The sequence below is a fragment of the Anser anser genome (assembly GCF_964211835.1).
Source record: "Anser anser genome assembly, chromosome: 7".
Classification (NCBI taxonomy): Eukaryota; Metazoa; Chordata; class Aves; order Anseriformes; family Anatidae; genus Anser; species Anser anser.
Window position 1 is genome coordinate 33,452,104 of NC_139727.1, and position 14,470 is coordinate 33,466,573.

Genomic DNA, 14,470 nt, shown 5'->3' on the forward strand with positions numbered 1-14,470 from the left:
ATAATGTAGAGTATGTTCTGTCTTCAGTCACTGAGGTGCAGTTATTTTACATGTGCATCTTGCTCCATTTTTTACAATCTCTCTGATTGTTTTGCTTGCTTAACCTGCAAATAACTTGAGCATGAAATAATTTAGTGAGAAAGTATCCCTGAACTATCTAAGAAACTGAGTTTTATTTGAGGTATTTAAGCTCTTCTTGTTCTCTATACAGAGAAGTGGCATTTTCAAAGTGCTGTTTGACCCATGCAGTCAGTTATGTAGGACAGCTGGGGTGATTTGTGCTCTAGAGATGTCTTTCTTGCTCTCCACCAACTGACAAGTGAACCTCAGCAAAGGGCTGAAATTAGACCTAGCCTTTAGATGGCTGTGATTTTCTGGGAGGAATCCACCTGCTGTGTATTTCAGTTTTGACTTTTGGTTTGTTGACAGTTTGACATATAATATGTTGTTGTGTCTGTTTCGTTTTTGTAGTCAGTTAAAAACTACACCAAATGTCACGTGAGAAATGAACAGATCTGCAATAAACTGACTAGCTGCAAAAGCTGCTCGCTACACCTGAACTGCCAGTGGGATCAGCGGCAGCAGGAGTGCCAGGCCTTACCTGGTAAGGGCTGGGGAGCAGGGATGCTGCTTTTCATAGTGGTCGAAACTGGGTAAATCTTCTCCGTTACTTCCAAAGGGTATTTCGTCAATGGGTAGGGCTAGATTTGTTTAACTCATACTGTTTCTCCCCTCCTGAGTGCACCTGTACAAGGTGAACATGTGTAATTGCATCGTACTGATTGGTATATCTCTGCTACCTTTAATCTTGTTAGGAGAAATAATGCTAGTGAATGAATAATGGCAGGTACCTCTGCATAAGCTTGAGACAAGCTCTAGCCTGTGGGGATGGCTGAGTGCAGAGCTGAAATGCCATACTGAGTCCTGTACTGTTACATATCCACTGGCACTGTTGTTTCTGCTGGCTGGAGCTCTACCATATAAATTATACTTCAATTTTGCTGTGCAGGTATGGCCTAAGATCTAGTTTCTTGATTGTCTAATGTTGGTAATGTTGGAAGCAGTGAATATTAAAATGGTAATATAAGATATTCTCACAAGGTGAATGTTAACATTCTGAATAATATTTATTCGGTAATTCATATTCATAACTACATATATGCAGATAGATACCGAAACCTTTCCATTTGATCTTTATGTCCAGCTGAAGTTAATGAACACCATTTTTTCTCAGAAATTACTCTTTAACTAACTTTGATCAATTTATTATATGCAGTTTTAAACTGCATTTGTGAGCTCTGTATGAAGATTAACTATAAAAGTTGTTCTGAATTATTTACTCATATTTTGGTAGTTCTGTGCATTTGAGTAATTCTGAAATATGTTGAAGAGGAAATACTTCCTAAGTTGTTATCCGAATTTCCTATTATTCTGACTGCGTTTATGTTTAGGATAAAGCAAGATAAGTTACATTTTTGATCGCTCAATTCTAGGATAATTGTTTTCAGATTTTTCAAATTTAGATTAAAAAAAGTAAACTGATTGTTGCAGTGCTATTAATTATAAACATAATGTAGTTTTTAATGTGTAGTTGTGTTCAAATCTGAATACAGAGGAATAGCATAATAATATTATGCTGAAAGTTAGTATATACATTATAAATATTTCAATACATTCTTAAAAGTTTATTTTCATAAAACTACACTATTGCTGTAATTAAAACATTAAATATTGTATTACTCTGTTTTAGATTTTCTTTTTTTTCTGTGTGACTTGAAAATGGAAACTGAGTATTGGGTTATATTTTGAACTGCTATTTCAACAAGATAGAATTCATACTTTCTTAGATTTTCATAAAGTTTTTTCAAATCAGTTTTAACCATATACTTTTTAAACCAGCTCATCTGTGTGGGGAAGGATGGAGTCATATTGGAGATGCCTGCCTCCGCATAAATTCTAGTCGTGAAAGCTATGACAATGCCAAACTGTATTGCTACAATTTAAGTGGGAATCTTGCCTCATTGACAACCTCAAAAGAAGTGGAATTTGTTCTGGATGAGATACAGAAGTATACGCTTCAGGTAACTTGAGTAACTGTAATTGATGTTCGTGTGAATTAAATTTGCTCTGAGGAATCTGTTTTAAGGATTTGTCCACGGAGACAGAGGAAAGTGTGTGCCATCATAAGGGCTTGAAGATTGCTGAAGACTGATATCAGTGATGTGTAGGATATTAAAGTAAACTCATGTTTAAGCCTAATGGCACAGCAGTTCACAAATGTTTATCCTTACTTGGTTTAACGGTTTCAGGTTGCTGTGTAAAAATGGCTTTCAAGAGATGACTTGAGAGAATGGCTGGAGCAGTGATTTGGGAAATCCTAGCCCTTTTCAACACATTGTGACAGCAGCAATCAAAACAAGACAAAATAATTTTCACTGTAACACAGAAAAAAATCCTGGCTTTCATATCAGTATAAGTAAAACTGTAAAACTTTGTTTTCATGCAGAACACTCTTTGAAGTTGTAGCTATGTGAGGATTCCGTCAGCCCCTACAAGAAACTATTGCTTTTAATTGCCCCTGCAGTTATTCTTACTGTATATGAAATGCATTTCCTTCTTTTAAGTTGTACTCATATGTGGACGTTACTATTATAGTACTAAATTTTAAAAAAGAGAAGTAGGATAAACTCACCTGCCTGAAAAGATCATTATTAAAGTTGCAGATGAAAAATCTCTGGAAGCTAGTGGTGAGCCCTGTCTTCAGGAAATTGTAACTTCATGTTTTATTGCCATTGAAACAGATGTTTCTCCCTACCACATCTAGGAAAGGTATTAAAAACAAACAAACAACACAGCAGGCACAGCAAAGTTTCTTCCAATAATCTAAATGTGTTTCGTGTTTTTAAATCTCATCACATTGCAATGATGGCAGTTTGCAATGATGGCAGTCTATGGCCAAGAAGTGCTCTGTGGGAGCATGCAGCATGCTGTGAAGGGCATTTTCTTTGGCCCCACAGAGAACTTAAGGCTTTTGGTGCTGCTTCCATGCAGCTTCCATGCATCGTCTCTGCCCATGGCAGGGGAATTGGAATTAGACAATCTATAAGGTCTTTTCCAACCCAAACTACCCTGTGATTCTCTGACTATTCTATATTCAAGGCAGAATTGTTTTATGTCTGCTACCTCTGAAGTGACTGACAGTGGGATGCTACTTCTGACTGCGATGTCTAATGAGAAGATAGGAGTGGAATGGGGTTTGAATAAAACTTCTTAAAGCCTGTGGGAGTCCCAGACAGTTTTTTTTTAATTTAAATGTTCTCCCAGCTCCAGTATGGCTTTCTTTGTTTATTTAACATTATTCACTGTTCTACCGAATGTACATCTACAGGCATGTATGTACATATACATAGTATATGTGTGTATGCATGTGCGCATATGTACACATACATACGTGCATACATCTTGTGTGCATCTATGTCAGTATATATGTATAAAGTAGCTCCATTTCATTTCTGTTAAAAGTAGATGTACATTAGCTGAAAGCCTGTGGATAAAGCAAATATTTTTGGTGGATGATGAACACCAAATAAATTGCTTTGAATGATATCAACTTCTGTAATTAATAGATCTTATCCCTTATGTAGAAATTCATGGTACCTCATAGGGGCGTTTTCCCCCATTCGAACTGCTTAAATCAATACAAGACAAAATACATCTGTTTTCCCTGTCTGGGCCTTAGTTGCCTTGGGATTACAATGCTGTAACGTGCTCTGTTGAGGAATGCTGGGGGGACTGTCCTCATCTGTTTGCTTACAGGTAGCTTGGAATATAGCAGCTTTTTCATTAACTGTTTCGTTGTTCTGGGAGTCTGCAGTGTCAGTGATCAACTACATCAGCTGTTTAGGCAATTGCTCTGATAATTCAAGATTCTGGTTTATTTTGACTTTTCAGGCTTGACACCTTCAGATGTTCAGATTACAGCACCTGTTCACACACTGTTGTTCTGGAAATGCAGTCAGGAGCAGCCTATGAAAAGACAGTTCATAGTTTAGACATAGTATACAGTTCAGACAGTATAAAAGAGTGCAATCATGGACACAGCCACAGTATCAGTGAAAACATCAAAGCCCCTGATAATGTCATGTCACGTGAAGGGTGCATGTTTCCTTGCCCTTTCATTTGACACGGGCTGCAAACAGCTGAGGACAGGAAGGTACTAAAGGTATATAGCTCCCGGCTCTGAAACCTCTAGCTCTGTATGTGTCTGGTATATGGGATCAGAGGGGCACTGATGAGCTGTGCTAGTACATGTAGCATGTGGGAATGCCCTGCACAGCAGCAACGGAATGAATAAAGAGCTAATTATCTTTCTATGATAACAGTGGGGGAAGAAGGTGGTTAAAAATGTGTACATGCCTTTGGCAAATACAGGAATCTGTTATCAGGATATTTGTGAGGAATATGATCCATATCAATCTCTTAATTGTTGAACAGAGGGGAAGTTGAAGATTAATTATCTGCCCATGGGTGATCAGGTGCAGATTTTTTTTTTAGTAATTAAATGTTCAGATGCTGATCGCTGTGTTATTTAAACCCACCTACATCATTGATACATGCATCTAAACTAGCTCCATGTATATCCTAAAGTTATCAAATGGACAGGATGTCTTAGCATAAGATGCAATGCAAACAAATCAGTTCATATTAGCAAAGGACGTTTTTAAAAATATATGTTTTGGTTTCTAGAACATAAAACGTTTCCTTGATTGCATAGCAAGACTATTTTTAAAGTAGCTTAGTATTTTACAATCAGGGGAATATTAAAGGTAATTATGAATAATAATACAACTTACATCAAGCTAGTCTGTGATTTGAAAAACTGTTACATTGCAAATGAATTGAGAAACCTACAGAGGAAATGGCAGTCAAAGATTGCCTCTGTATTATATTAAATCTGAATGCAAGAGTTTAGACATGCTATGAATCAAAATATTCTATATTATCTTTTTCAGTATTCCATTTTGAGAAGGAGACACAACTGATGATATACTATGATATATACATATGATATACTATGATATATAAAGATATACTTAAGCTTCCTTCAATAAATGTAGGACCTGGACAGAGCATTTTATTTTTCCTAGAAACACAGGTATTTTTTGTTACTTGCTAATAAAGGAGAGAGAGAAGTAATTCTTTTGTGCCAGAAGATCTCTCCTGACATTGTACATACCGCAACCTTGAAACGCATTCTCTCTGTCCACTCTTGGATGTTACATAATGTTAAAAATGTAATTGAAATCAAAATGACAAAATCACAAATGGCAGTGATTTGTCTAGCTACTTGTCATGTCATTCTTCCTCCCCCTCTCCCCCCAAGATTCCTACTAAAATACTGCATAGCAGGCCCTCAAATCTAACAGTGTGCTAAACTATTGATATGATTGATATTACCTGACTGAGCTAATGCCTTGAGATGTAGTTTTTTTTTTTTAGTGCTTTTGGAAGCTAGTTTTTTTTTTTAATGTTTCAGAGCTTAGAACTTCTGCAAGGTGACATCCTGCTGCGTGTATCTTTATTTAAGTATGTCCTGAGCCAATGTGGTGATATAAATTTCAAGATACCTCACATACAGTTTATGCAATTGTAGACAAATATATTCACTTCAGAGGTATGTCTTGGGTTAAGCAATCGTTTAGTTATCAGGATCTTTAATGAAATGCTACCATGATTTATGCTGTTTTTCAGTTACATTTAAAGGAAAAATATGTATACTTTCAGCTGTATCTGTCCAGTTGGATTTATTCTGTGCAAGACAGCCTAAATGTGTTATCAGGTTTGACAGAGCTCTCTGAAATTTTGCTTGATTTTCTTTTGTCTGCCTTTTCCTCTCAAACTGCAATCATGATGATTTAAGGTGTAAGATTTCATTTTAGATGGCTTGTTTCTGTAACAGATGGTGGTGTGGAGTTCACAAATGTAGTCAGAGCAGCTGTGAGGTGAGCACCATACCTTAATCTGAAGTATCTATGGTGGAGTTTGACTAGTAAGGTTAATATCAGAGGCTTTAAAATCTTTCTCCTGTGTGGAACAAAAGCTTTCAGGATTAGTGAATGAGTCAGAGTGACATTTGGAAGTAAGAATATGGACCTATTTTTATCTTTACTTTATTTGATATTCTTGTATCGAGAAAAGAAGAAAAACTTTGGCAGCTTCTGTGTATTTTAAAAACTGTTAAAATATTATTAATAAATACTACAGCCTGGAAGGACTTAAAAATTCTTTATTTTTCATAGAAACAGCATGGGGCTTTGTAGACTGTTTTCTAATAAAAAGTTTGCGTTGCGGGACAAATTTAGTAACATTTCTCCCTTAGATTTAGAATAATATAAAACACTGATGTTTAGAAGGATTCAGAGGGAGGAGGTTGCCATTGGCTCTACCTCCTGTCAAGATCTTATTGTGTATCAATATTTTCTCTTAATTCTAGTACTAAATTGGGAATCAATAATTGCTTCCTTTTAAAGAATAAGGATAAAGTTAATTCGATACTAAAGAAAGCAACAATATGACGACCTTTGTAGTGTGAAGTCAAAACACTGTTGAGTTTGGAATTATATTCTAAAACAATGACCAACAATTGAATGTCTAATCTGAATTGTTTTCATTGGAAATAAATGGAATTCATTGAGAGAATATCAAAGTAAACACAATAGACAGACTGAAGATTCCTGTACTAAAACAAAATAATGCTTGATATTTTTCTTTTATGGTACTTTATTGACCTACTAAGCAAAATTTTATGAAAGGGAAGATTTGAGTTTTTGTGTAAAGTAGATAAGAACAGCAGTTTAAGATTAATTAATTGTTCCTTCTAATATCCAAATATATATGTTTTAAATGAGTCTACTCATTTAAAAGTGCAATTAGTTCCCTTGGGAGTTTGCCTACAACTGTGGAATATAAATCCAAATAAAAACAGTTCTTGCTATAGTGCAATAAATTCTGAGAGCGTTTGGTTTTGTTGTAGTAAGCATAAACAAAAATGAGAACAGGTTTAAACAAAGCATAACATTATATAAGCTGTTTGCAACTTTTCCTTTAGTTTGCTGTTTACAGGGCTAGGCGTCCTTTATAAATCAGACTTCAGTGTAGGTTGGAGCTAATTAGTGAGCTTTGCGTGGTAGCCTTATTCTTTGTTAGCTCAAAGTATTCTCAGAGGGCTGCATGTTTTTATGGTTTTATTGAAGGTTTGCTTGTAGTGAAGCTGACATCTACTTTTTTTTTTTCCTCCTTCTGAAATAGGAGGACTTTACTACAGTTCTTAGCAGTTCCACTTTACTATTGGGTTTGTGGAGGTGTAATAAATTCTCCCAGCACTTTACTTCTGTATTGGAGTTGTTACACTGACTGTCCATTAGCTCATTCTGGATGAACTGGCTTGCTGCTTTCATGAAATGGGGAGCACAACTCGCTTTGGATGCCTGAAAATAGAACTTGAATTTCCAAAAAAAAAAAAAAAATTACCCCTATAAAGAGGAAAACTCAAGGATTTCTCTTTGAATACTAGCTTTAATCTTCTCTGTAGATTGAAATTCAGAAAGTTGTAGGCTTTTTTCAGTTTGTCAGATTTATTTTTTTTAACCATCTTCTCAACAACAAAATATGATAAGAGTGGGAGAATTAAATGTTCTTATGGCCTAATACCTGACTCCTACTACTAATTATAAATAGATTTAATCATTTGTACCTTTCTCTTCTTTAATGTCTCATTCACCGGGTAAATATTTACAAAAAAACAAATGTGCAGGTATCTAGCATGGTTAGAATCAACACATACTCAAATAATAGAAACACGTCAATGAGGTAGTAACTGAAATGGATGGTTTCTCTTCATATAGCTCTTATTCTCAATAAGCAGTTTTTCATTGAGAATGATGCAGAAAAGAAGAAAAAACTTCAAGCCCTTCTCAAAATGTGTGGAAATGTGAGCACTAAGGAACAACAGTATTTTCAAGGTTTAGTTACATGTTTTTATTTCAGGGCAATGATTTTCCTAGGGATCAGGGAGTTTAAGTGTTTCTTGAAAACTTTAAGTTTTGTAATAAGGTCTAATGACACACACATTGGAAAATAAGTCAGAAGCGTACTGAGCACTTACAGGACAACTTAATATCCAAAATGAAAGAACCTTAAATAAAGGTATGGATAAACTTGGAGATACATATATATATATATATGGTAAGAAATGTATTGTTCCTCAGCAATTTCCATGATTATGAAACAGAGGAGAATTATAAGCCTCAGTAGTAGTTGGCTATTCAGTAAAGGTAGATTTGCTAACTTCAGTCGTTTACAGATTATTCAACCCTCATTCAGTTTGTGCTGAGGCAGCAGTAATGCCTGAAATGTCGTGATTATAAATGATCGTATTCACAGTAGATCTCAAACCAACTTAGTCTGACTTTAATTTTGAGTAAACAGTAGAATTAACATGAAGCATCATCTCTGTAGTTAGTGTTACATGATTTTCCTTTCTAATGTAGTTCCATAATTACTACTGTAGAAGAAAATTAAAATGCAATGGGTAAGAAAAAGAAAAAAGCACATTTTTGAAGTTAGTGGTGATCAGTACTTAATAAATTCCCATGATGGCTAAAAACTTGACTGATATTCAACTAAATAGGACTTTAGTACAAGGTGACGCGAGACATCCTATAGGTATGTATTGTATGATTGCAATTTTGCTCCTGTTGGATGAAAATAAAGTGAAAAAAAATTTTCCACTGAGTTTAGTAATTCCTAAATCTTTTCCAACTTAGAGCAAAGATTGATCTCTCACTTAAAAGGTGTTTTGGAAGGTTCTTACCAATGATGTAAAAGATATAAAAGCATATAAAGTTCTATAAAATAGATAATTCTTGACTAGTATTTCAAGCCTAATTGTATGGTTTGTTAAGACTGGTTCTAAGTTTTAAAAGCTGCCCTAGAAAGAAATAGATGAAGGGAGAATAGTTTCTAGAGAATGGTTTGAAGTTTTAGATTATGTAGTGGGATAAAGCTATGGAATAAAACTTTCAAGTACTTGAGATATATTTGATTGCATACCCCAGTGCAAGGTTAGTAAGACCTATTACAAGCTTTTCCAAGTCAGAGTTGATCATCTTCCGTATATTGCATTGCCTTTGTTTCACTGTAATTTTTTTTACTAAATTATACACTGATAATTTCTTGATATTTTTCATCCACTCCTTTCTTCCTTTATATCTTCTCTGAGAACTAACATAGAATGCTGTAATGCCATGTGGGAAAGCTTGGTTGTTGCTGAGGTGGTTTTAATATGAATTGTTTGTAATGTATAACCAGGGTTTTCATAGATATATTCTGGAACCTGATTTTTATTTATTGTATTAATTCTACAATGAAGCATTGCTAAGTACTCTTTTTTTAAATGAACTTCTTCATTCCACATAAAAAATCTCCAATGTAATTGGAATAATTTTTGAAAACCTATAAAGAGTAACTATCTGTTTTATATAGTCACAAAACTATTTGTTTTGGTGATTTTTTTTGTGGATGTATCATGATGTAGATGAAATGCAGTTTTAGCTCTTTATGATTTTCCAACAAGAGAACAAAAAACTTTAATGCTGATGTCCAAAGTACTGACAAATCATTGCTTAAGGAAGTAATGGTCTTTTAAAACTAAAAATTTTACAGACATAAATGGAAGATCATTCCTTGGATACATCTGTGAATCTCAAAATTAAGGTTATGAGTCAGAGCAAATGGTTAGGCTGTTTGTTGCCTGTGCAAAACAGCTTTTCCATTACTTATTAATAGCAGTAGTAGCAAGCAATAAGGGTCAAGTATTAAGGAATTGAGGACCTCAGATAAGTATTTTGATAGCTAATGTATGAAAATGTAAAACATTTATTTTAAATGCTTTTTTTTTTTTTTTGAATTACTAAGGTATTATCTTTTGGTTGATTTTAAAATACATTATTAAAGCAAACATGACAATTAACTTCTACTGGGTAGAAAATAATTTCAACTGAAAACATTTTAGGTTCTATATGCTAAAAAAGTAGTAGGTATTGCCTGTCTCATTGTTCCATATTCTGAGAAGAGTGCTAGAGCTGAATATCGATAGAACATGAGCAATAAAATTTCCTCCTGACCTTTTTGTAGCCACTATATCCCTGAAAATTCAGTAGTCTTTTTTTGAATGCTTGTGCATATGTGTATATGACATCTGAAAGGACATCTCTTTTGCACTACCTCTGCGAGACAGAAATCTTTATGAACAGCAATACATACTTCCATCCTGCATGCCCACTAGTGCTTTGTTAATCAAAAGAAGAGAGGGCAGAATGACCACGGTTTTTACCAAGTGTCTCAGTACTAGCAGTAAAACAGAGCTTCAGTGCCATTTGTTTGGCTTCTAAATGACTGAAGGCAGATACACTCCTAAATTGGACTAGATTGTCCATTCTTTTCTTGAAAGCTAGAGCACTGCAGAGTGTACTTTGCTTTAAGGGATTCTTACACCTTATTTGGAGAAAGCAAGCACTCCCTTCCTTCACTGTCTCTGAAGAATGAAGGAAGAGGAATCTCTAATACAACTTCTAGAAAAATATATCAGCTTTGTTGAAATTAAATGAATTCTGCTAGGAGGCAAGAGCTGAAATGGGTCTTGCTGAGCTCAGACAGTGGAGGTCTCCAGATGATGTTGTGACATTCTTACCAGTGCAACACACCGTGACCACGCATTTGGTATTTAAGGGAAATTCTAAAGGGAAATGATATGCTTTTGGAGCTTCCATTCACTTCTGTCCACAGTGGATTGGCAACTGTGACGTGCATTAGATTTTGTAATTGAAAAGTGAGATAGACACAGTCAAGTCGTTTAGAAAAAGGTGAGGTATTTTCCACTCACCCATTGTCTGCATCTGTAGTAAGAAGCTGGGCAGAAGGATTACCCCAGTGTGGCGGGACAAAAATGTCTTGAATAAGAACCATTTCCTAAAGTAGGTCACGTCATAGTTTATTGAAGAGGTCTTGCATGTGTATGTGTTCATGTGTGTACATGTTGACATATGTGTTGGAGCTTTTCCTGCTTCTTCAAATAGAAAAGAAATGAATTCTGCTCAGTTGCAGGCTCCGCTTCAATTCTGAATCAAAGCAGCTTACCAAGTCACAAATACAGCAAGCAGTGGGTTTCCGGGTTGTGTTTTCTGGACGTCTTGAAAGTATACATGCTTCAAGGCCTTGAGGAAGAAAGAATGTCTTCAGAACTCTGAGGAGTAATTTTCTTCCCACTTACATGTGGAGTGAAGCTCATCTGATTTTTCCACTGAAGAAGCTAGTATTCTTTAGGAGGAAAATCAAGACACATTTGGAATTGATTTCATGTCAGCAACTCATTTTCTGAAGTGAAGAATGGATTTGTACTGGTGGCTTTTTTTTTTTCCCCCTAACAACCTGGTTTTATAACAATATATTTTGAGAGGCTTGGAAAGTATGACCTTGTATCAGCAAGCTGTATCACAGCAAACATTTAGTCTGCTTTCCCTCCCTTCTGTTCCTCTTAGAAGATCTTTGGCAAGATATTCAAAGTAAAGGATTTGGTTCCCTACATCCATTTTTCATTACTTGAAATAATCGCAGAGTTCAAGTTAAGGATGTGTAATTCTTATTATTTCTTAAGTCTGGAAGAAGAAACTGAATTGGCATTTGCATTCTGTACCTTTTGAAGTCCCCCAGTTGTTTCAAGTACTTCAGGAACTCTGAACTAGTGTGACTGAACCTTTCATCCCTTTGACAGATAAGGACTAGATATATGCTTTCTTTAAGGAGAAATTAGTCTGTCACAGCACATTGATGATGGCTGCAGGTGACACATGGAAATTCCTGAATTTTCTATTCACTTTTTGCTTTTCCCTGTTAGCTTTTGTGCAGCACAGCAGCAGTCATTTTTTGCTGATAAGCCTTGGTGTTATCAGTATGTAAACTCTGCTATCACCAGCAGTCTTCAACTGTAGTCTACCACATCACAGAATTAATGTCACATAATGCAATATTTCCTTTAAGCATGTCCTTGGAGCATTTTGGTGGCCTACTTCTCAGCTATTTACCATATTTTAATCAGACATTAAAGAATGCTTTGGATAATCTGTTTTTTGGCATCCTAACTATATGCCCAAAGCCACATAGTGAGCCTGCAAGGTTCAACGGTGTATGTTTGATACCATCTTAATCAGTGATCAGGTCTGTATTTAGATGTGTTATACGAGCAAAGAGCCAAAGATGGTACATATGGAATTTGAGATACCTGACACAATGGCTGTATGTTGTCCAGATACTGCTGGTGTTAAGAATGATGATGACAGCTGTACGATGACAAGCCGATCATTACTTTTATTTGAAGTATTTCATTTCAGGGGTGCTGCTTTTATCTTCTAAGGCTGTTCTGGCTTTCCTGATCCTCCCTGTGACTTGGTCGTCATTTAAGGGTTTCTGAGACACTTCTACTCAAATAGAAAAATTTCCCTCCAAATGTCACTGCTGCCCTGTCAGTTTTCATTCTTGGCTTGACATGCTTTTCACCATAAATGGACTACGATTTCTGTTTCCTTTATACTGGTGCTGGGGCCAAATTATTTGGCAGTGCAATCAAAATTGTCAGCAATATGTTGAACATTCTCTTGGCTAGAATTTCTCAGCCCCAAAGTGGGCATTCAGGGTTGTTTCAGGGCCATTTGACAGCAGTATATCCTGCCTACTGAGTAAGCCCTTGACATATTCTGTATAAGCCTGGGTGCATTCTACAATGGGATGTCTAGAGACATGCATAGATATTTAAGGTTTTCTAGTGCATGTGGACCATGTACATCTACAGCAATGTAGGCAATAACAAATAAAACAGATGTCTTTTCTGTCACTTTCTGGATGCCCAAATACTACTTTCACTGCCTGCATCGTGTTCTTTCTAGTACCTAGAACCTAGGAGCTCTCTCAGACACCTTAAAAGTTGGTCACCTGGGGTAGCAATGGAGTTGTGAAGCCAATAGAGAAGTGAGACATGAGAGCAGGAGGTGGAGCTTTTTCTGGATGTTCTTAATGCTCTTTGAGAGTCTCCAAGAGTGCATCACTCCTTATGGATTAGAACATTTCTTAGTCATTTATTTAAGTCTGTTCTTGCATGTGTAAGTCTGTTGGATGCTGCAGTGGTTTGTTTGATCATGCTCCCAACCAATATGACAGAAGAGGGAGAGGACAGTATGTATTTTTAGGAAGGTGAGGAATACTAATCATATTCCTACTGATATATTTTTTTTGAAAGTAATTACAGTGGTATTTCTGAAGAAACAATAATGACCCTTCGTGTTTTCAGTTGCTGCTAATGAGGCAGAGGAAAGAGGTGAAGAATGCTCTGATCGGGTATAAATTTAAGAGCCCTGAAAGATTAAAATTGAGAGGCCAAAGAAGGATGTGAGATCAAGGCTGTGAAGGATCTGAGAGATGATGGCAGTGACTCCTGATTCACTTGTGAAATGACACACAGATCTTGAACCAAGGCAGGTTACATTTAGGTATATTGTGGTGTTTTGCCTACTTTGGCCTGTAAATTAAATGAGCTGGAATGTAATTCACAACACATCTTCTTTGGTGCTGACAACATCTGTCCTTTGTCTGGCATAGATGCTTGTGTTGTTTGTCTCTGTGGTATTCAGGTGGTATTCACTTACCACCACATACCTGTCACAGCCCTGGTCTCTCTATAACTCTCTTCCCTACGGTTAAACTGGGGTTAATGAATGCTGCCTATGAACAGAGATTACGTGAAGAAAAGTGTGCCTTCAGTATCCTGAGATTTTTCAGGGATCGGAGCGAGAGATATATGTAGATTTATCCTGGAGCAGATAAAAGCCTTTGCTCCTCAAAATCTGTTTTTCTGTAGGTAATGGAATAAATCATATGAAATGATAAAAGTGAGTAGAATTAGCGTGATCTGATGTTACTGATCCATCATAATTATTTTTTGAGAATTGATGCTTATTGTAGCATTGTAGTAATTACAATGTTATTGTAGTAATGTTGTTGGTAGCAGAGAAATCAATACTAAAGGTATATTGTGTATTTACTGGCATTGAAACTGTGGATGTACCACTTTCATCTGACTCTGAACTGCTGGTGGATGCTGACCAGTATCAGCAGCACAGACTTTAAAGAATAGAATATTTATATTTATTATTTTTTTCCCGTGAACTTTGATTTCTGTGAAGTGCTCCTAACTTCTGTGTGTTTTATTATCCATATTGGCCTAGCAATTAGTAATCAGTATAGTAGCCACTGGAAAAGAATACAGTTTCATTATGAGCATTCAACCAGGTTTCTAACTCTTTATCAAACAGTATTAATCAGTGTTTAACTAATTATCTCACATTTGTTTCATTCTGCTTCA

The 14,470-nt window shown here is 35.9% G+C and overlaps 1 protein-coding gene across 27 annotated transcripts in view; it reads left to right on the forward strand.

Moving 5' to 3' along the window:
- ATRNL1 (attractin like 1) overlaps positions 1 to 14,470 on the forward strand; it is a 519,713-nt gene that overhangs the window by 134,603 nt on the left and 370,640 nt on the right. For all 27 annotated transcript variants that reach the window (XM_083844108.1, XM_083844135.1, XM_083844109.1 and 24 more), the window contains 2 exons: positions 472 to 604; positions 1,900 to 2,081. In XM_083844108.1, coding sequence (XP_083700234.1) covers positions 472 to 604; positions 1,900 to 2,081 — 315 coding nt within the window. The remainder of the gene's footprint in view (positions 1 to 471; positions 605 to 1,899; positions 2,082 to 14,470) is intronic.